Source organism: Cervus canadensis, chromosome 16 (assembly GCF_019320065.1).
Source record: "Cervus canadensis isolate Bull #8, Minnesota chromosome 16, ASM1932006v1, whole genome shotgun sequence".
Classification (NCBI taxonomy): domain Eukaryota; kingdom Metazoa; phylum Chordata; class Mammalia; order Artiodactyla; family Cervidae; genus Cervus; species Cervus canadensis.
In genome coordinates, this window is record NC_057401.1 from 13,454,413 (window position 1) to 13,477,667 (window position 23,255).

Consider the following 23,255-nt stretch of genomic DNA (forward strand, 5'->3'; position numbering starts at 1 on the left):
AAACTAATGATTTGGAAATAGGCTCCGTTTAACAGGTAATGGACTTCGCTGGTGGCTCAGACGGTGAAGCGTCTGCCTACAATGTGGGAGACCTGGGTTCGATCCCTGGGTCGGAAAGATCCCCTGGAGAAGGAAATGGCAACCCACTCCAGTACTCTTGCCTGGAAAATCCCATGGATGGAGGAGCCTGGTAGGCTACTGTCCACATGGTCGCAAAGAGTCAGACATGACTAAGCGGCTTCACTTCACTAATAGGTAATGCATTTGTATCTGCGTTACCAATGAGACGTCTGTTTATGTTATGTTGAAGACTGCTGGTTTGGGTGGTGTCTATGTAATGTCATAGGCATTACACATATAATCACAAGATAAATTGATTGTGACACCCAGAATATATTTTTTGGTGCTTTGATAAGTACACCGAGTACCCTCTGTCTTATATTCAAGAGTGTACTAGGTACTGGTATCTATCTCATATTTAAGAGTGTACCAGATACTGCGATCCTGTGGTTTACTAATTACAGGAAAAGAGAGGGCGTGAATGTGTGAATGGTCAGAACATAAAGTTATGCAAGAAGAGAAGAAATCCCTTTTCTCAGTCATCAAGATCAAGATTTTGAAATTCAAAAGTAGGCAAAAGGAATCTTCAGGGATTTTAATGAAATAACCAACAGTATAATATTTGTTTCTTGAAAATACATTTTGATCTGATGAACAAGAATGAGACTGATCATTAACCCCTTCTTCAAGTGATACGGACTAAACATTTATATACAATAAAAAAACACTTTTCCAACTTAGATTTTACTGTAGTTGGTGAAAGTTTATTCTTTTTTCCAAAAAAGCTTTTGATTTCTAGCATAAATTGTAGGCAAACAAAAATGTTCAGTCTTTTTAACTTTATTTTTATTTTCATTTTAGTACTTTGAATACTTTTGATTTAAGAGATTAGATTAAAAAGATATTATAAAAGTACTTAAATGTCTGCATCAATATTGATTTAGCATTCTAAATGTAATATACATTAAAATATGCAGTATTATGAATTCCATTTTTTATATTGAGTTTTAATGTAGTACAACATTGGAATAAGTATCTGACCAACATTAGGAAAGCTTTCTATTGAGCTATTTTTTTAGTTCTTTGTAAAATGTTTGTGTTTTAACCACACTAAATTATTGGTATACAACTAGGAAAACTATATGATATCAATTTTATTCCCATTGTTGTTTTGCCCTATTTTTTAAAAAAAAAAAAAACAAGAACCTGTGTTAGAGTCGAAGGAATTCCACATATTGCTTATAGCTCAGAAGTATAAAATACCGTCTGTGGCTATAATAAAACAAAATGTTCCAGCAGGTCCAAAAGATATTGGGAATAAAAAGCCACCCGTTTGCTTTTTGTAGAAGCAGTAGCAATCTGCAGACAAGCTATTCTAGCTTCAAAACAGTATGGTAGATGGTTTTATGAAACTTGCAATTACAGAAATCCACTTTAACCTTTCTTTCTTACTGGCAGGTGTCCCACTGGCTCGCAGCCAGAGGCTGTGAGTGTAGTGCAGCCGGCGTGTCCCCCAGAGTGCTGAAAATGCGACACTCCAGCTGGCTGTTTATAATTGCACTGATTGTGGTCTGACAACCAGAGCTACATGAAAGAAATGTGATGAATATACAAAATATTCAAAAAATTTGATCAGATTACAAATTTCATTTCTCTTTTTTCTCCTCTATAGATATGATATCTGCACTTATAAAAATAAGCCCTGTGGAACACTGGGTAAGTTTTTTTATAAAGGGAGGATAGTTCAGATTGTCTTTTTGGTCCAATAGTTTTACTTTTTAATCATTATTAATTTGGTAATTTTCGTTTCTGGCACATCTGAAATTATTCCTATAAAGTATTAAACCTGACCTTTGTGGATATGTCACTGATTAGGAAACAAGTAGAATGATGATTAAAAACAGATTAGAAGGTGTTTCAAAATTATCACACAGTAATACTAAATCAAAAGTTACCACTCATTTTCATATAGTCCATCTCTGTAATGTATTTTCCAAAAATACTGAGAGTTTGAGGGCAAATTAAAGCACCTTCAAATCTCAGGAAAGGAAAGGAAAAAGAAACTTGGGAGATACTTCATGCAGAGACATTAAGAACAGTACTTCTTTTGGTCCAATTTTGTGGAAAGATTATGTCCTCATAAATTAAGATATTATTGGAAAATTTTGTTACCTGTACAGAGAAAAATCCACTTAGAGAGAGAGCAAAATTATCTTCCTTGTTCTTCCCAAATATCATATTTTTAGGGCAGTTCTATACTATTCTAGAATTTAAAAAATTATGATTGTTGTGGAGCATAATTTCATAGTGGTTAAAAGTTAACTGCAAATACAAATGAGGGAAAATGGTAGCTTTCAAGTCAACTAAATTGTTAAGCAACTAGAATTACTTTAAAAAAGGAGTAAAAAAGGAGTCTTTTCTATGTTTTTTTTTTTTCAGTGTCATAGTGACTTTTTACAGACCTAGAAGTTAAGCAACTGAAGGTGAATTCTCTAGACTGTCTAACAAGTCTCACTTTTCTTATCTGTAAAGGAATAGTTATAAATCTGTTCCTGTGCACTTCATGAGAATTTTGAGAAGATCAAATTTAAAGTAGAGGTGGGAGAAAAGGTATTACCCAACTCCCTGAGGAGGTCAGTGAAATACCCCTTTAGAAATTAAAATTTCTCTTGATGATTTTACCTGCTTTCCCAGGCTTCTCCTTCACCATTTCCCTCAGGCCATTTCCCTCAGGATTTATGGTGAAAGAAATCCCAGTTTGCCAATGACAAGTATTATGGTGGAGAAGTTTGCTAGTTAAAATCATAACAGAGAAAGAGCTCTTTTTTCTGAGAAAGTTCACATCAGAAAGGTTTTCTTCATAGTGTTTTAGGTTAACAAGACCAACAATAATCCAAAGGAAGGGAACCGGAGCTAAAAACCAACCACTGGCTTTGACAGTTTTAGTACATTACCTTTTACAGTTTATTTAGCTCTTTGTTCTTCAATTTCCTTGTCTATGAAGTTAAGAGTAATATCTGCCCTTATGCTGCAAGGATATTGTTAAAGTCACTTAAGGAAATATAAGGGTGTTTACTATAGAAACAAACTGGTATTATTTAATGTAGAAATTATCTATACTGTTTAACTTATTCCCTCCATTATTGTGCAGATTCTGTAAGCCTTTATTAAGTGCTTAATCAGTTTTAGGTACAGTATCCACTAAGTCCCAAAGAGGATACCAGCTACAGCTTGTATTCTCTAGTGAATATACTGTGAGGAAATAAATATGTAGAGCTATATTCATATGTAGGATCTGTACCTAGTCTATTCTGCTTCTTAAAAGCAGTTTTTTAATACTTGAGATACATTCTTCATTGGTACATAAATAATAACACTGCCTAATGCTTTGGGATATTTTAATGTCCAGAATCAATATATTAATACTTGGGTACATGTCAGTGTATTTTCAATCATAATATAAATTATATTTTTCAAATTATAAACTATTATAAATTTATTTTTATACTATCTCTTATGCTGAAAATTGAATTAACTGCATTATATATACATGTGTTGATTTTAATATGTGGCAAATATGTTCTCAGTACAGTTGATCAGGTTTTTTTCTTTTTGAGTGGTCTTTTTAGTAACTTTCATATTGGTTTTATGCCAGTTCTTAGATATTGTCTTGCTTAGTACTGCTGGTGACTAATTGTGACATGGCTAAGTAGATTTAAGCATGCAAACTGGCCATCAAACTGAGGAAATCTAAATGACCTGATGGTAATCAAACCCTTATTAACATAATCACACATAAAAACTGACAGCTTCAATTTTACAAGAATAGAAAAAATGGTGGGGAGTTGTAAAAAAATATATTAGCATCTAAATTATTTATTTTAGTGAAGATATACCTTGTATTTTCAATAAATTGTAGTTATTTCCCAGAACTGTTCTTTCTTAGATTGTTCTTTTAGTAGAGCTAACAATTTTATAGCAGATGCAGAAGTAAATCTGTGCTTGCAAATACACCTTGGGGAGTCATTTAGAATTCTCAATTAAAAATAGGGCTATATGGCACATACGAAACAAGAACAACAATAACAAAAAAAAGATAACCTTTTGAATAATATATTTGGGAAATATAAATAATGTTAATTTAGCAATAAATATTAGCAATTTTTTAAACCAGATTTCATAAAGTTCAAAAGAGAAACAATATTCAAATAGAGTGGCTTTATTTTTCCCATATTATGGATCATATTGAACACAATAGCTTAAAAAAGGTAATGGACTGCAAACTTTTTTGTATTTTCCCTCCCTCTCTTTTTCTCTCTGTAGAGTTTAGAAGTAATATTCATTAAATTTTTTTGATTAACCAAAAAAAAACAATTAAGTCATCTTGCCCAACTAATCCCTCTTTTTACTTCCTCTTCTTCAAGTCTCAAGACTTCTAGTTGAATGGAAGAGCAGAACAAAGTTATCACTATTAACTCTGTGAGACAGAAATTACCTCCTTCCCCAATTCCTGCCTACGCCCCAACATAAAACAGTAAGAAAAGCAAACAGTCTATTAGTAAATCTAATACTAACCTCAACTTTGTTCCAATATGGTAGTAAGTGTTGATATTTCATATTAATGGATACAATAGAAATGCAATTTCTAGAGTTTTCTTGTCAGTAAGAATATGAATTGGATAGCTTTTACCGTTCCAAATTAGTGCAACTGGGATATTGCTCCTAGCACAGAACATTGTTTATTGCATTCAGTAAGTATTAATTGAAATTAGATTGAAATTATTTTTTGTGGGAAGATAATTATTAATACCTGGGTGATGATAGTAGACTACTAATATATGAAATTTTTTTCTTTTACTGTTTCTTCAGTTTATTCTAAATAACTTAAGTACATATGTGTGTTAAGTATGACTTGGCATCTATTTCCTTATAACACATGAAATTTTATCTTTCACACAAATTTTTTTTTTTCTTAGCACTGTTTAAAGTTATGGACTAATCACAGAGCATGGTATTCATTTGGAAATAAATATTAAAAATTTTACATAATAAAATTCCCAAGAGAAGAATGCCTTTAGTAACATAACATTTCACCAGAATCAGTGAATTAACACCATAGTTTTTGCTTTATTACTAAAACTACTTCATTTAGGGGAATGAGAGAGGGGAGAACCACACGAATGTGTGAATGACTTTCTGTCCATTAAAATACTTAAAGAAATTGTTGCATCACTTGCAGGACTAATTTCAGAAAATTTTAAAAAAATGCAAAAACCTCCCATCTTTAACAGTTCTTTTTTCTGTTTTGAATCATTCATTTATGTTTTTATAAAAATGTCATTTTAAAAAACCATTTGGGATTCCCTTTTTTTGGTAACTAAAAAGTTGCTTGTATATTTTTATGAACCCACTAAACTTAAACAGATCTCTTTAGAAAAATAATGTGGATATATTTTGCTTTCTACAGCCTGAAGAATGTTAAAATAGAAATGCTTTCTTGAATTCCCTCTTCTGGCTCAAGTTACTAGGTGGTCCCAAGTTACCAGAAGTAAAATTTATAAATCTAACCCCTAGTCTAGACATTTTCCAGCACTGACTGCAGTTCAAAAAATATTAATGTCTAGCCGGCAAAGTGAAACTCCCCCCAGTGATTTTGCAAATGACTAGAAAGTTAACCTTTTGCCAACTGCTCCTTCTGTGCATGGAGGTTATTAAAAAGAATCCAGGCATTTATAAGTATGGGCTTTTTAAGACTGAAACACCTTGGCTTGACCCTTTGTGTCTCCTTCTGTTTATTCAGGCTTGGCCTCTGTGGCTGGAATGTGTGAGCCTGAAAGGAGCTGCAGCATTAATGAAGACATTGGCCTGGGTTCAGCTTTTACCATTGCACATGAGATTGGCCACAAGTGAGTGAGTTTAAGAAAATCAAAATAAATTTCAGAGCTCCACTTTTTTGAGCAATTCATAAATAACTACTGTGTGAAATGCCCGTACTCAACCATATTTTATGCCTTTTTGTCTGATTTCAATAGAGAGTGTTATCATTTAAGGTATTGGGATAAATCATCTTAAGAATTGGAGACTTGTTAAATAGTCTCTCTGATTCAATGATTAGTGTCCTCAGAGTAGTGAATGCACTACACTTGTTTTTTTTATATACGTTTGTAACAATTTAGCTTTACCATGATCCACTCAACACCCAATTTCTCACAGTCAAATTGTTTAAATGATCTTTCATTTCCCTAAGTGACAATAATATATATTTAAAAATCATTATTGACATCATTATCATAAAGTGTACTTTGATTTTTCACTATTCATACAGCTATGAGCATGGCCTTTTCTAGGTTTGTGTAATTACTGCTGTGCAATTTGCATTTTCAGGTATACTTGTGTGTCAGTAAAAAGCAAAATCCTGATATTACAGGAGTAGTGAGATATCATTCTCACTACTTTTTAGGAGGATCTGGAGTTTTTAATATTTGTTTTCAAGAAATCTGTGCCAAAAACTATCCTATGACTTTCCCCTCCCCCAATCCACCACCCAGTCACAATAAAACCCTTACTTTATTTCAAGAAACAGGCAATAGTAAATATAAAAGCTTGCTGATGTGGAGAGAGAGAAGTTTGACTGCTTTAAAAAGATAGTCAAACATTTTAAACTAAAAGAAGCAGGCTATTTGCAAGAACTTCTGATGTTGTTTGTATGACTTAAATTTTTTATAGTCTGCTTTTTTTGGTAGAAAAATGGATGCGGGAAAAGAACAAACAAAATGAATGTTTATTGTATACTTGCCTCAGAGGTCATTCCTGAGATAAATCTGTAGTTCATTTTTTTTTCCCTAGGTGAAGAGTAAACTTGGGTCAGTCTCTTGTGTTACTTTGAAAGTTGCAATTTAAATTTTACCACATTGGTATTGATTTATGTGTGAATTCAAGAAACCAACAAGTTTCAAACCTGACTTAATTCAGACACAAGGAAAAGTCAGTATTACACTTTAATGAAGTCCTAAAATATTGGTATTCTAGTTTCCATTGCAGTAACAGCAGGGAAACAAAAGGGAAAAACCCTCTTAACCAGGCAGTTTATCTTGAACTCACTTAAAAATCTGACTCATTAATGACTGTCATAATCTTATGCAACCAGACTGAATTTAATAGGGTCTTTTAGGTTCAATTAAATTGAAAGGTTAGGACAAGTAACATGCAGCAGATGAATAATGTGTCAATGAGGGCACTATTACCTCATGCAATCACAAGTTAGTGTCAACATATGCATTACAAGCCCCATTCTTATATGCACTTAAGTAGGCAAGGTGAGGGTTTATCTCTTTTGTATTTTTTATTAGATTCTAATTGAGCTACTCTAAGCTTATTAGATTTTTTTGTTGACCTTATGGATAAATCCTTGTAATTCTTCCTAAGATGAATGGTTTGTACCCTATGTAGAAGAAATGTAAAAGAAAAGTAGAATATACCTCTTAAGATGTATGTGCCTTGGAGTAACTATTTCACAGCTAATTCTTGTTTGATGCTGTGAGGGAAAATTGGGGGAAAATCCACAAAATGCTTTATATTGAAAGCCAGAATGCTTCAATTCAAAAACGTTATTTGAAACACTAGAAATTAGCTTTTTTTCCATGTTGATTCCTATATCACTATCCCCTTATCCCTTTATCTTCAGACAGCTAGGTAGGGTGTGCTAAACATACTGCCTATTCATGGATGAAAATTCTTTTACTTGCTTCTAAGATCATAAGGTTGAACTTTAAGGAATTCAGCAGGTCAACTCTGGTACAACTCATGTCATTATTAAAATAAAGTGCTGAAACAAAATAATATGGTAAATATATCAGGTACTTTTCAGAGTATAATGAGCTCTATATAGAGTATAAGACAAAAGTTTTTATCATTTTTATCATTTAGTAAGATAAATGTTAAGTGACTATGAAAAATCTTTAACCATGAATTAGTGAGAAGTGCCTCTACTATGTTACTAGACTGTGAATATTTTGTACTAATTTTTAGGTTGTGTATTAATAGAATATGGTTTTGCACCCAGGGTATACTTACGTACTGGAGAAGGAAACGGCACCCCACTCCAGTATTCTTGCCTGGAAAATCGCATGGACAGAGGAGCCTGTTGACACTATAGTTCATGGGGTCACAAAAAATAAGACATGACTGAGCACATACACATACTTATGTGGGGATGGTATATTTTAAACAGCAGTAGATAGCTAAGACTAGACCATGTTCATTCCCTTATGCAAGCAAGAAATCAGCTTCCTTGTCAAATGAAAAACTGATCTGTATGCTTTATTTAAAGGTGTCTGGCTTTAACGCAGGCCATAAGCTATCAACACTTAATGAAACCTTAGAGAAAAGAGTCTTCTTTGATTTTTTTTTATTAATTATGTAACTGCCATCAGCTTTAGATATTGAAAAAAATTATGTTGAACAGAATTCACAAGAATTCAACCAGGCATGTATATATTGAGAAAGCTAGATAATATATTTATACTGTGCAAAAACAGATAATGTTAAAAAGAAATCTTTTAAGAAATCAATATTTTTTAGAGATATATGTTGAAATATATGTGATTCAAGTAGCAAGGACATCTGAGATTTGCTTGTTAAAGAAAGAAGAAGAAAAGAGAAAGATGAAACAAAAATAATAACATTTTGAATTTGTAATCTTGATGGTATGTGGCTGGGTCATCCCATTCATTATGTTACTCTACCATTATATATGTCTGATTTTTTTTCACAAAAAATGAACAGGTTTTGCAATCATAAAACTTTTAGATTTGACTTAACTCATTTATTAATTAATAGCAATTGAGTGAACTATAATTCTAATTTTGGAAGAATTGTCGAAAGTTGTATTGAAAGCTGCAGGGATATATAAGTCTCGCTTTTGGAAATCAGTATCAGTATTTCGTCTCCAGTAGAGATATACTTTTTAAAGGAGATTGGTTAGGAGATGAATTTTTTTAAAGAAAGAGAAATGTACCAAGACTTCAGGATAAAATTGTAAATTAGATTACTTTTGTTAGGAAGCTATTATTATTGTTCTCTTTATCCAAATTTCCCCTTTCCTGCTGCAAATATCTATGTATCTTTAATTTTATTTTTTTTATAATTTTATTTATTTATTTTTGACTATGCTGGGTCTTCGTTGCTGCATGCGGGCTTTTTCTATAGTTGTGAGTAAGGGTACTCTCTAGTTGTGCTTGGGCCTCTCATTGCAGTGGCTTCTCTTGTTGCAGAGCATAAGTTCTAGGGCTCACGGGCCTCAGTATTTGTGGCACGCATGCTCAGTAGGTGCAGCTCCTGGACTAGAGCACAGGCTCAATAGTTGTGGTGCATGGGCTTCATCGCTCTGTGGCACGAGATCTTCCCTGACCTGGGATCGAACCTGTGTCTCCTGCTTTGCCAGGCAGACTCTTTACCAATGAGCCACCATGGAAACCCCCTAAGTATCTTTAAATGTTTGATCAGTGCTGTGTTTTGTTTTTTTTTTTCTTTTTTTGGTGGATATAGAATATATAGAGACTTTATTTTTTCTTTATATATATAATATATATTTTTTTAACTTTTTGTTTCATATTGGAGTATAGTTGATTAACAATGTTATGGTAGTTTCAAGTGTACAGCAAAGTGATTCAGTTATACGTATACATATGACTATTCTTTTTCAAATTCTTTTCCCGTTTAGGTTGTTACATAATGAGCACAGTTCCCTGTGCTACATAGTAGGTCTTTGTTGGTTATACATTTTAAATATAGCAATGTATACAAGTGTGGTGTTTTCTTGATAGAAGGCTAATAATAAACACACACTAAGGTAGTTGGTACTTGAATGCCTTCGTCTAATTTTGGTATCAATATAGTGTTAGTCTTATAAAATGAGTTAAGTATTCTATTTTTTCAAAGTGTTTGCTTTCCCATGAGTAAGTTTTAAAACAGTTGGGTATAATTTGTATACAGTAAATATGCATCCATTTTGTGTACAGTTTGATGAATTTTGACAAATGTATATAACCATGTACCCATCACAACAATCAGGATATCAACATGAATATTACCTGAGAAAAGTCCCTCTGCTCCCTTTCACAGTCAGTGTCCACACTCCTACAACCTTTCCTTGGCCCCAGACAGCCACAGATCTAGTTTCTATCTTTAGAGATTAAACTCGTCTTTCCTGAAGTTTCCTGTAGTTTTAAGTAGACTTATATAGTGGGTACCCTTTTGTGACTAGCTTTCTTCCCTCAGCACAGGTTTGAGATTCATTTCATGTTGTTGTTGTGTATATCGATAGTTCTTTTTTTTGTGAAGAGTATTCCATATCATAATAGCATACATCACATTTTAGGCTATTTCTCGTCTGGAGCTATTTTAAATAGATTTGGTGTAAACATCCATGTATAAGAATTTGTATGGGCATATGTTTTCATTTCTTGGGTAGTCCTGCTGGTAGTATGGTATATATGAGTTTCACTTTATGATAAACAAACTCTAATTCAAAATGGCTGTATACCATTTTGCGTTCCCACTAGCAGTCTATGGGAATTCCAGTTACTTCAGATCCTTGCTGGCATTTATTATTATGTCTTTTTGATTTACCCATTATTATACATTTTAGTGGTATCTCATTGTGGCTTTAATTAGTTAACTATCTATTTTCTGATAAATAGTGATAATAAACATCTTTTCATGTGCATATTTGTTATTATCTTCTGAAATGTCTACTCAAATTCTTTTCCCATTTGAAAAAAAAAAAACTGAGGTGTTTCTTATTGAGCTGCAATTATTCTCAATATATTCTGGATAAAAGTCTTTATCATATATATGCAATGTGAATATTTTCTCCAAGTCTTTTGCTTGTCATTCATTTTTTAATGATGTCTTATGAAAAAGTAGAATTTTAAAATTTTGATGAAATCTTATTTATAATTTTTGTATGATTTGTGTTTTTGTGTCCTAAGAAATCTTTGTCTACTTCAAGATGGTGAAGATTTTCTTCAATATTTTTATCTGTTTTATACTTTTAGCTTTTATATTAAGATCTATAATGCACTTTGAGTTAACTTTTTTTGTATGATGTGAGGTAAGGGTTGAAGTTCCTCTTCTTCCTCATAGGAAGATCCAGTTATTTCAGTCCAATTTGTCAAAAAATTGTTGGTTTGTAGCTTTCTTTTAATTTCTTTGACTAGTTTTGGTATCAGAATAAAGTTAGTCTTATAAATTGAATTAAGAAGTGTTCTGTTTTCTAGAAGAGTTTGTATACATAAGTTTGATATTATTTCATTTTTAATGTTTAATAGACTTTACCAATGAAGCCATCTGAGCCTGGAATTTCATTTGTAGGACTATTATTAATAATTTAATTTTAAAATTAGATGTGAGATAACATTTATTTAAATCTTTGAGTCTTTTTTTTTCTTTGGTTAACTTTGTCTTTCAACATATTTGACTCTTTCAGCAAGATTACCAATTTTGTTTTACAATTATTCTTAATATTATTGTCTTTTTTAATGTCTATAATATAAATAATGACATTTCATCATTTACTCTTGATATTTGTAATTTGTGTTTTCTCCTTTTTTTCCAGCTTTATTGAGATATAATTGACATATAACATTGTATAAGTTTAAGGTGTACAGCGTGGTGATTTGATACACGTATATATTACGAAATGATTACCATGATAAGGTTAGTTAACAGATCCAGCACATCATATAATTGCTTCTTTGTGTGGGTATGGTGAGAATATTTAAGATTGATTCTGTTAGCAAATTTCAAGTATACAATATACAGTGCTTGCATGCGTGCTAAGTTGCTTCAGTCATGTCCAGCTCTGTACGACCCTATCTATGGACTGTAGCCCATCAGGCTCCTCTGTCCATGGGATTCTCCAGGCAAGAATACTGGAGTGGGTTGCCATGCCTCCTCCAGGAGATCTTCCCAACACAAAGACCGAACCTGTGTCTCCTGCATCTCCTGCATTGCAGGCAGATTCTTGACTGCTAAGCCACAAGGGAAGCCCATACAATACAGTATTATTAACTATAGTCAGCCATGCTTTCCTGAGACCCCCAGAACTTATTCATCTCATAACTGGAAGTTTGTACACTTTGAACAACAACATCTTCCCATTTCTTCCAGACCCTAACCCCCTGACAGTCCCCAGTCTACTCTGTTAGAGTTCAGCTTTTTTAGATTCCACATATATCGTGAGATCAAACAGTGTTTGTCTTTGTCTGACTTATTTCACTATCATAAAGCCCCAAGTTTCATCCATGTTGCAAATATTTGCTTCCTTTCATAGAGTCCCTTTTATTTTGTTGATTGTTTCTTTTGCTATACAGAAGGGAATGGCAGAATTTCCTTTTTATGACTGAACAATATTCCACTGTGTGAGAGGGGATGTGTATCACATTTCCTTTATCCATTCGTTCATTGGTGGATACTTGGTATGCTTTCGTATGTTGGCTGTTGTGAGTAATGCTGCAATGAAGATGAGACTTTAGATATCTGTTTGAAATAGAGATTTTATTTCCTCTGACTACATATCCAGAAGTGGGATGGCTGGATCATATGATAGTTCTATTTTTAATTTTTTTGAGAAAACTTAATACTGTTTTCCATACTAGCTATACCAATTTACATTCTCACCAACAGTGTAAAGTAGTTCCCTTTTCTCCACATCCTTGCCAGCACGTATAATCTCTTGTTAGCCATTCTAACAGATGTAAAATTATGTCTCATTGTGGTTTTGATTTTCCCAGGTGATTAGTGTCATGAGCATCTTTTCAAGTGCTTGTTGGCCCTCTGTATATCTTCTTTGGATCCAGTTTATAGTGCTGTTCAGGTCAACTGTATCCTTACTGATTTTTTACTCCTGTTTGATCTAATAGTTATTGGGAAAGGGATGTTTAAGTCTCCAATTATAGTGATGGATTTGTTTATTTCCCCATACTTTTGTATCAGTTTTGACTCAAATGTTTGACACTATTGTTAAATGCATACATTCTTGTCAAGTTTTTTGTCTCTTTGGAGAAATGATCTCTAAATTATTATTTAATATTTTTATCCTGAGAATTTCTCCTTTCTGAAGTGTTCTTTGTCTACAATTAATATAGCTTCTCCAGTTTTCTCTTGATTCATGTGAGCAAGTGTATCTGTCTCTGTCCATCCCTTTAGCTTCACTGGGTCTTTATATTTATAGTGGATTTCTTATATTCAGTATATAATTGGTTCTTATATCTTTATTCACTCTTGATAGTTTCTCTTTTAATTGATATATTTAAACCATTTATATTTAAAGTGATTATTAATATAGTTGAATTAATATCTACTATTTTTGTAACTTTTCTCTTTGTTGCAGTTTGTTTCTTTTCCTTCTCTTTTTCTCCTTTCTCTGGTTTTAACTGAGCATTTTACATGGTTTCATTTTATCTCTTCTCATAGCTTGTCAATTATGCTTCTTTTAAAAATTTTAATGGTTTCTCTTGAGTTTTAGCATAAAAATTTTATATAAAATTTATTTATTTATTTATTTTTAATTAACTGATTTATTTAATTTTCCTTTTCCCTGAAGCACTTCTTTTAACATTTCTTTCAGCACAGGTCTACTGATAATAGCTTCCCTCAGTTTTTGTTTGAGAAAGTATTTATCCTTTAGAGCCTTTGAAGAATAATTTTACTGGATATAGAATTTGCATGATGTCTGATGAAAAATTGCTTCTGTTCCTATCCTTGTCCTCTAGAAGATATTTCTTTAAGATTTTGTGTCTTTTGTCTTCTTCAATTTGAGTCAATATAAGTAGATATTGATTTTTTTTGGTATTTATCCTGTTTGATATTCTCTGAACTTCCTGAGTCTGTGGTTGGTATCTGTTCATTTTAGAAAAGGCTTGGTCATTACTTCAAACATTTATTCGACCATAGTCTGTCTTTATTCTATTTCTGGTATTTACATTGCATACATGTAATACCTTCAGATATTGTTCCAGAGTTCATGGATGTTTTATTCTGTTTTGGGGGTGGGGGGCATCTCTTTCATTCTTTTTTCTCTCTGCATTTCAATTTTGGCAGGTTCTGTTGAGCTGTCATCAGGCTCACTGATTATTTCCTCAGTTAGTCTAGTCTACTTATGAGATCATCAAAGGAATTCTACATTTCTATTACACTGGTTTTGGTTTCTTGATTTTCTTTTGATTTTTTCTTAGAGTTTTCATCTTTCTGCCTGTTACCTGTCTTTTCTTCTATATTGGCTACTTTTTTCATTACAGCCCTTAAATATTAATTATAATTATCTTTAATTCCCACTCGGTTAATTCCAAAATTTGTATAATATCTGAGTCTAGTTTTGATGATTGTTTCTTCCCTTTTGACTGTGTTTCAGCAGGTCTTGCCATTGTTTATTTAAAGCCAGACATGATGTATTGCATAATAGGGACTGAGGTAAATAGTACTTTAATGTGCGGTAATAGGCATTCTGTCGATAACTGTCAATGAATGAATAAATGATTGAATGATAAATGTTCATATTACAAGGTCTAACTCTAAAATGAATGTTGTGGTTCCTTTAAGGTTTTACACCCTTTAGGAAAAGCAATGAACTTATTTTTTTTCTAATATAGAAATATTTTATTCAATGGAAGATGACAAACATTTTACTCTGTCAGTTGATTCAGCTTTATAGCTGTATGGTGCCATTGTTATTTACCTAAACTAGTAATACCATGTATGGTATAATATGCCTGTTTCTTCCTATTTGTATTAGATTTTATGAATCTACTATAAAATTTTTATATATTTCAAATTAGAACATATTGCTATTATTATTAAAATGCCACTCCATTACTGTCAGGGCTAGGAAGAAGCCAAAATTATGTTACCTGCCTGTCTACATATGCATACATGCACAGATGTACACATACATATATATATATATGTTATATATATCAATACAATATGCATTTTAATATATAGGCTGTCACGTATGTAGACATACTCCCACTAATAGCTAAAACAATGATAGTAACATTAAGATTTTTAAAGAAATGTTCTTATAATAAATTCTAACAAATTGAATTATTTCAATGATTAAGTCTTTGCTATGACATGCAGTAATACAAAAGTAGGTAAAACCAATCAGGTAATTACTGAATTAAATGTCTAGAATTACAGGACAGAATAGGTGTATGTATGTGTGTGTTATATAAATATTAAACCTACTGAAGTAGAATTCAGTCACTCTCAACTTTAAGAACTTTGATAAGGCACTCTCTTCATTTTGCAAGAAAAACAAAGAATGAATTTATAGGCAGACATGATTGTACTAATTGGTTGACATAAATTTCAGATGCCATAATGAATTCAGTTACATTTTGCTCATAGTACATGGAAGATTATAACAACAAAGGTTTCCTTGTTTCAGCTACCTTCCCTATCTTTGCCATGATTTTCTGTCTTCCCTACCTTTCACTGTGCATGCACACACACAAATGCACATACATATACACACCTCGCCCAAAATCTTAGTATGTCTCAAATAGCTTGTTTCCTCTGACCCCTACCATCTTTGCAGTTAGATGAAAGGAAAAAAGTGTGAAGTAGAAGTAGAAAAGATGTAAATGCATTATAGTGATATCATTGGCTTTAGAAATCTAACTTTCAACTCAAATGTTTATACTAAATGTGAACATTGCTTTCTACCCATGTGGAAAGAGTCTAGGTCCTAGATTCTTTTAGGCACCTTGCTTGTTAAATATCTTCCTAAATAAGTTCAGAATCTTGAGTTCACTTAGTTTAGTAAATTGTATATAAAGCCCAAAAGTAGAAGTGAATTCCAAACTCTGTTTTAGAAAACACATGAACAAATGGTAATAGCTATCCTAGTGGGTAACTGTTAAATCTAAAAATGTTTGCCAGATGTGGGTAGAGAAGTTTCTGACTACATCCCTTAAATTTCATCTTTGCTTTTTTATAACAAGTGATTCATAGCCAAGATCAGTTATGACTAAGAACAGATCAAAGAGAATAAATGGAAAATAATTGTAAAGAAAGATGTCTCTTTGTTCCTTTGTATTTTTCTGCTACAATGAGAAGACATAGTTTTGAGATTTTTTAATTGTCACAATTTAGACTATAATTATTTCTTCACTTTCTGAAGAGAAATTTAATCATATTGAAAATGTTAGGAAACTATTCTTTTTGTAATTGTAAATGTGTTTTATTTTTGAAGAACTGAGTAGTCATCTACTTATTTTAGTGAAGAATTTATATTTAATAAAATGAAAGGCAGAGTTTAAAGTACCATGGTTTTCTAAAAAGAACAATGATGTTAATATATTAGCAACATGGCAAAATTAACTGCTTAGACAAAAAATTGAATTAAGCATTTTAAGATTTTCCTTAGCTATATAGATTTCTGTTAGGTTTGAAAACATCTGTTTTGATTTTTAGAAGAAATCCTGACAATGCATATTAAATTTTTACTCAGTAGTCTATATTTACGCTTTTTCATTTTCACAAATCTTCCAAAAGAACCAGTATTATTTGTGTACCAGAATCAAAAGTAAATTGTTGTTTTGTGTTACAAGAGATGCATGTTCAATCCCTGGGTTGAGAAGATGCCCTGGAGTAGGAAATGGCAGCCTGCTCCAGTATTCTTGCCTAGAAAATTCCATGGACAGAGGAGTCTGGTGGGCTAGAGTCTGTAGGGTCACAAAAAGTCAGACAGGATTGAGAGCATGTATGCGCGCGCACACACACACACACACACACACACACACACACACACTGTATTACTTTTGCAATGTTAAATGGTCATATAATGTAATCACATTACATAAATGTGAAATGACATAAAATGTAATCACAAATGAGCTAACTTGTATATATCTTGAAACATAAGACATTCTTTCCTAAGATATATCTCTTCATATCTGTGTATCATAGAAAGGGGAAGTTTGTTTTGTTAAATATAGTTTCAAATGAAAAAATAACACTTGCATAGAAAACTATGTACATATATTTGAGAAAAGCATGTGTAACAATAGATTAATATGTATGATCAATTCCTCAGTTACAGAAACTTAATGGTAGCCTTTATTGCATATCTCTTGGTCTCTATATAGCAACCACCTTGCCTCTGACTGATGATGCCATTTATTTTGACCTGAAACCTGCCTTCTAGCCCATTTATTACTGCTTATATGATAGTACATACTTTCAGTATATTATTCACCATCAAGGGAGGTATAAATGTATGATACCTCACAAATTATGTCTGTTATGGTTCACAGTTGATCAGTATGTACTCTCTCACTGATGTACAATTTATTTGATTCCAGAGATTTATTGAGCAGCTGCTATATTTACCAAATATATATGTATTATGGATACATTGATAATGAAAAGTCTTCTCTTCTGAAAGAACATGTCTTTTTATCACTCTCTCTTTTCCTCTTTTCCTTGATCAGTTTTCCAACTCTTGATTGTTTCAAGAACATCTTCTAACTCACTCTTTTCTTTGTATTCTTTTTTTCTTTCATAATAATACTAAGAATATTTTTGTTGTTTCCTCTGATTGTACAAAAACAGTGCTGAGTATGTACTGGCACTTTAGCTTGAATCTAGGCAACCTACTAATAGTCATTGTATTTGTTACCATCACCCTAGTTTCACTTAAAAATGTCTTTAATAAAGCAGAAGAATTATTAATTTTATTAAATCATGACCCTTAAGTACATGTCTTTTAACAAATCATCTGTTTCACAAAATGGGAAGTATGTAAACCTCGTTTTGCTTCATGTCTTAGTCTGTTGGTTGTTATAATGAAAAGCGCTTGTGCAGTTGTTTGAGATGAACTAGCTGCTTTTTCCCGGAACACAATTTTTTTATTTAAAAGAACAAATGAGAAACTATGGGTGGTTAGCAGAAATTCACTTGAAAAATGAACAAAAGAGCTTACTATTCAAGGAAAACAACCAATCCTGTTTATTGCCAATGATATAATTTGAACTTTTTTGAGCAAAAATTCAAATTTAATAAAAGTTCTGTCAGTGTGAGCCTGACAGCTTCCTAATACTTAAAGACTTTTCCAGTGAGATTGGTGATAATTGATGAAACAGGATGCAAAGAGATCATTGATAACGGTTTCAAAATCTGCATTGCAACTAAAACTTTTTAAGAAATTTCTAGTTGTCAAGTTTTATAGTAGAATCAAAAAAAAACTACCATTATCTGAAAGGACTAATGAAAATACTATTTCCTTTTCTAACTATATGTTAATGTAAGGCCAGATTTCCATCATATACTTCACCAAACCAAAAGAGCACAATAGATTGAATGAAGAATCAAATATGAGAATCCAGTTGTCTTCTAATAAGCCAAATACTAAAGAGATTAGCAAAAATATAATTAAACAATGCTATTATTCTCAGTGACATTCTTCTGTTTTAGAAGATTATGAATCTAATCATTTAATTATTAAAATGAATTAATAACTTTAAATTTTTTCTCAGTTTTAATTTTTATTATGATAAATATCACTACCCACAACCTCATAAACAAAAGTTCTTTGGGGGCCACTCATACTTTTAAGAGTGTAAAGGATACCAAAAATTTAAGAAGCTATTGTAGAGATATTCTTACATATGTGACCAGGATATTTAAGAATCCTCATAGTAGCATTGTCCATAGTAGCCCCATATCAAGAACTACAGCAAATTCTTCATCATTGAATGGATAATTAAATGGTATATTTACAGTGGAAATCTATATAGCAGTGAAAATAAATGGTGTGTATAGCTAGACAGCTCAGCAGAGATGATGCTTTCTAACAGACTGTTAAATAAAAGAAGCAAGTTATAAAAGAATATGTACACTGTGATTCCACCTTTATAAATTTTAAAGCCAGGCAGAGTTAACATATATTGTGTTAGAGTTGCATAGGGAATGATTATCCCAGAAGTCAGGATAGTGGTTCTCTCTCAGGGTAAAAAGAAGGATATAACTGTTAAGGTGAGTACAGGAGACAAGTTCTTATTATTCTGAAAATGTGTGTCTTAAATTTGGTGGAGATATCTTGGATGTTTGCTTTATAATTTTTCTCTAAGATGTAAATATATGTTTTATTCTCTCTTATATCATATAGTATGAACACAAGAGGATAAAATTAACCTCCCCAGAAAAACAAAACAGCAAACAAGAAAATGTGATTAAGAAATATGATAAGGGAGTTGATCTGACTGGTGACTAAATTCCTGTGTGTTGTATGTACTGCCTGCTATGAAACTCAGAGTCAATAAGCCATCACACCTTTACATTGTTTTTAAACAGAGCTGGAGTTTATCCTGAAAGCAGTTGTTATAAGAATGATTCATGTGCTCGCTTCGGCAGCACATATACTAAAATTGGAACGATGCAGAGAAGATTAGCATGGCCCCTGCGCAAGGATGACACGCAAATTCGTGAAGCGTTCCATATTTTTAAAATAAAAAAAATAAAAGAATGATTCATAAGACCTCTTTCTTGTGGTCTTATTCAAAATGACTTTATACTCAGTTTGGCTGGATACAGACTTTTCCTAGGCACTGCTCTGTTGTGAGCTGTATTAAATATCACTGTGGAGAAATCTGAGGTTCATCTGATTATTTTACTATTACACGTAATTTGTTCTTTTGCCCTGAGTTGCCCCAAATATATTTTAGTTTTGATGTCCAGTAATTTTACTAGGATATGACCCAGTGTGGATGCACCTGTGTCAGTTTTTCCTAGGATGTAGAATAATTCATGTTTGATGAGATTTGAGCCATTTTTATTTCTTGAAAGTCTTCTTGTACTTTTAAATCACTTTTCTTAGTGTTTATTATTTTGAGTCTTCTCTTTGGGAAAAATAGTGATACGTATATTGGATACTTTTACTTTGATCCTCTTAAACTCTGCTCTTTTTACTTCTGTGAGGAATATTTTTAGCAGTTGCCTGTTTTTCTTTTTGCTACCTCAGCGTGGCCTTTTTCTTGTAATAGTTTTATTCTCCCCCTCCTCCATCTATTCCCTCTGACAGTTCATGTTTTCATCTCTTGTCTTACCATATCATCCCTGATTACTTCTATCTCTACATTGAATTCTTGTTTTTCTGAAATGATGACTTCTTTAACTTTGGGTTCATAGGTGTCCAATTTTTATCTTTTCTGTAGCAATATTTTTTTCTGCCAGATGTCCTTCATCTTCTGTTTGTATTTTCCTGTTCTTTTTTATTTTAAATATTTAATATATTTGTAGACACACTTCGTTTTGTATTTTCCTGTTCTTTTTTATTTTAAATATTTAATATATTTGTAGACACACTTCGTTTTCCTTTTGAACCACACATCTTTGAATGAGTTTGATTTTTCTGGATAAACTACTTGTAGAAGGTTATGTTGCAGAGGGACCAGAGCTACTTTGTCAACAGAAATGTATTAATGATATACAGTGTTGCATGACTGAAATTCTTTAACCCTGTATTTTTTTTTTTTTTGGATAACTACTGGCAAGGTAGAATCTCTCTTTCACCTTTCCTCACTGACAGACTGATTCCTACAAATACGGTTTGTTTGACTCCCCAGTTAGCCCCATCTACTCTTCTGACACCTAGAGTAAGGGTGTATAGTCCAACAGTTTGCACTGTTATTGCAGTTGTTTATAAGAAAGTATTGTTGGTTCTATCCCTCAGGTTGTTGCACTTAACTTCGGAGAACGTACTCTACTCGTTTTAGCTTAGATCAGTTATTATTGTCCCCTCTGTGTCCTTCTTCATTCTTCTTTGATTTTTCTGTATTTAGTCACCCTTCCACATATATTATGACATGGTGGTTTATGGTTTTACAAGTTTTCTACTTTTCATTGAATGTGGAGTTTATGTTTCTTTTTTCCCATTTTTTTATTGCTTTTGAGTGATATATTAGAGGAAAAGGGAAAACTTTTTACTCACAGTGTAGAAATAAGAGTGTCCTTTAAACTTTTGAGATACAATCAGAAGTATTAAGATATGAGAAAGGGAATTCCTAGTCTTTCATTTGTATCGCCTGGGAGAGGTTTAGCTGAAAATGTTCATCAAACAATTTATTTCCTGGGAAAGAAAGAAAGCAAAAAGCTTACTTTGTTTTAATAGATTTTGTACTTCATTTTCTGAAAAGTTAAGAATAATTTTGTAGTACTTTGGTTTCAGGATTACTTAGCTTTCCATAATTGGCTATGCTATCCTTGTTATTATTTAGTCACTAAGTTGTGTGACTCTTTGCAACCCTATGGCCTGTAGCCCACCAGCCTGCTCTGTCCATGGAATTTCCCAGGCAAGAACACTGGAGTGGGTTGCTGTTTCCTAATGATGTTATCCTAATCTAGTATAAACCTCTATCATTGGATTTGAGATTTGTTTTTGCCTTACTTTTAAGTCAGTAAGTTAGCTTATTACTGTTGCATGTATGCTAGCAAAAGGCATGAGTTCCTGGATCAGACACTTAAGCACAGCAAGTAGTTTAAGCATTAGCATACTTATTTTGGTTCCTTTTGGAAGGAACCCAAAATCCCACATGGGCAGCACAGTATGGCCTCAGATAAATGCCACACAAGTAGTGGGTTTATATCAAAACTAAGAAACAGTGAGTTAGGGGAATCTAATACTTCTATGTGTGCTATGTTGCTTCAGTCATGTCCAACTCTTTGCAACGCTATGGACTGTAGCCAGGCTCCTCTGTCCTTGGGATTCTCCAGGCAAGAAAATACTTGAGTATGTTGCCATTTCCTTCTCCAGGGAATCTTCCCAACCCAGGGATTAAACCTGAGTCTCTTGTCTCCTGCATTGGCAGACAGGTTCTTTACCACTAGGGCCACCTGGGAAGCCCAATACTTTTATGACAAGTAATAAGTAAACCTGCTGTTTGTCCAGGGGGATGTAACCTCATTTCTCAAGTTATTCTGAGGAATATACTGGGGCCTGGGTTAAAAGCAAGCCTTGCAGACTTACCATACTCAGCAAAATGTGGAAAATCACAAAAGCATCTCTCCCATTTCTCTCTACCTATATGTGTCTTTATCTCTCTCTGTCAAACAAATGAGAATCATTACCTAATCTGAAGTATTTTATTAAACACATAAAACCAACCATGATAATGTTCTCTTCCTATCACTATTCTTTCAGTGGAGTGGGCACCAGGTTCACCAACTCTCCTTTGTTCTTTTTTTTTTTTTTAATTATTATTTACCTCAGGAGCAGCGAGCTGAGTTTATTTTATATCTATCTATCTATCTTTCCTTAGATCTTGACACATCATCATTATCAGTCCCAGCAAGAACCCTTCTTGTTGAAATATGTGTTGTGCTTAGCTACTCAGTTGTATCCAACTCTTTGCAACCCCATGGACTGTAGCCTATCAGGCTCCTCTGTCCTTGGGGATTCTAGGCAGGAATACTGAAGTGAGTTGCCATGCCCTCCTCCAGGGGATCTTCCCAACTCAGGGATTGAACCCACGTCTCTTGCATTGCAGATGGATTCTTGACCATCTGAGCCACGAAGGAAGCCCAAGAATACTGGAATGAGTAGCCTATCCTTTCTCCAGGGGAACTTCCCAACCCAGGAATTGAACTGGGGTCTCCTGCATTGCAGGCAGATTCTTTACCAGCTGAGCTACCAGGGAAGCCCTGTTTTAATATATGTAAATGCATATTTCTATATTCCCATTTTCACTCCCATTTCTTCCCTCTTTCCTTTAATAAATTTGATACCTATATCTGGGCTCCCCAGGTGGCACTAGTGGTAAAGAACACCTCCCAGTGCAGGAAGCATAAAGGATGAGGGTTGGATACCTGGGTCGGGAAGATACCCTGGAGAATGGAATGGCAACCCACTCCAGTATTCTTGCCTGGAGAATCACCATGGACACCTGGTAGACTACGGTCCATGGGATCACAAAGAGTCAGACATGAATGAAGTGACTTAGCATATTTGAAATCCTATGTATCCTTGCAAAATATTGCAGATTGTTTTATATATGTCTTTATTTTTTGACTTTTTAAGTTTGAAATGTTTTCAAAGTTATGGAGAAAATGATATAGTAGAAAGAGTTCCCATATGTCCTTGAGTCATATTTTTTAATTGTTAATATTTTGCAGCATTTCTTTCTCTTTTTGTA

General features: G+C 33.0%; 1 protein-coding gene and 1 non-coding gene across 10 annotated transcripts in view; both read left to right on the forward strand.

Moving 5' to 3' along the window:
- Nucleotides 1-23,255, forward strand: part of ADAMTS6 (ADAM metallopeptidase with thrombospondin type 1 motif 6) — a 283,064-nt gene that overhangs the window by 108,518 nt on the left and 151,291 nt on the right. For 8 of the 9 annotated variants that reach the window (XR_006273340.1, XR_006273341.1, XR_006273338.1 and 5 more), the window contains exons 8-9: nucleotides 1,733-1,776; nucleotides 5,861-5,966. The exons of the other annotated variant lie outside the window; for it this stretch is intronic. Coding sequence is in view for 4 of the 8 variants with exons in the window: in XM_043488472.1 (XP_043344407.1) it covers nucleotides 1,733-1,776; nucleotides 5,861-5,966 (150 nt within the window). In the remaining 4 variants the exon portion in view is untranslated. The remainder of the gene's footprint in view (nucleotides 1-1,732; nucleotides 1,777-5,860; nucleotides 5,967-23,255) is intronic. 9 annotated transcript variants of the gene reach the window in all.
- On the forward strand, nucleotides 19,464-19,570 carry LOC122454684. Its single transcript, XR_006273490.1, has one exon. It is a non-coding gene; the product is annotated as a U6 spliceosomal RNA (small nuclear RNA).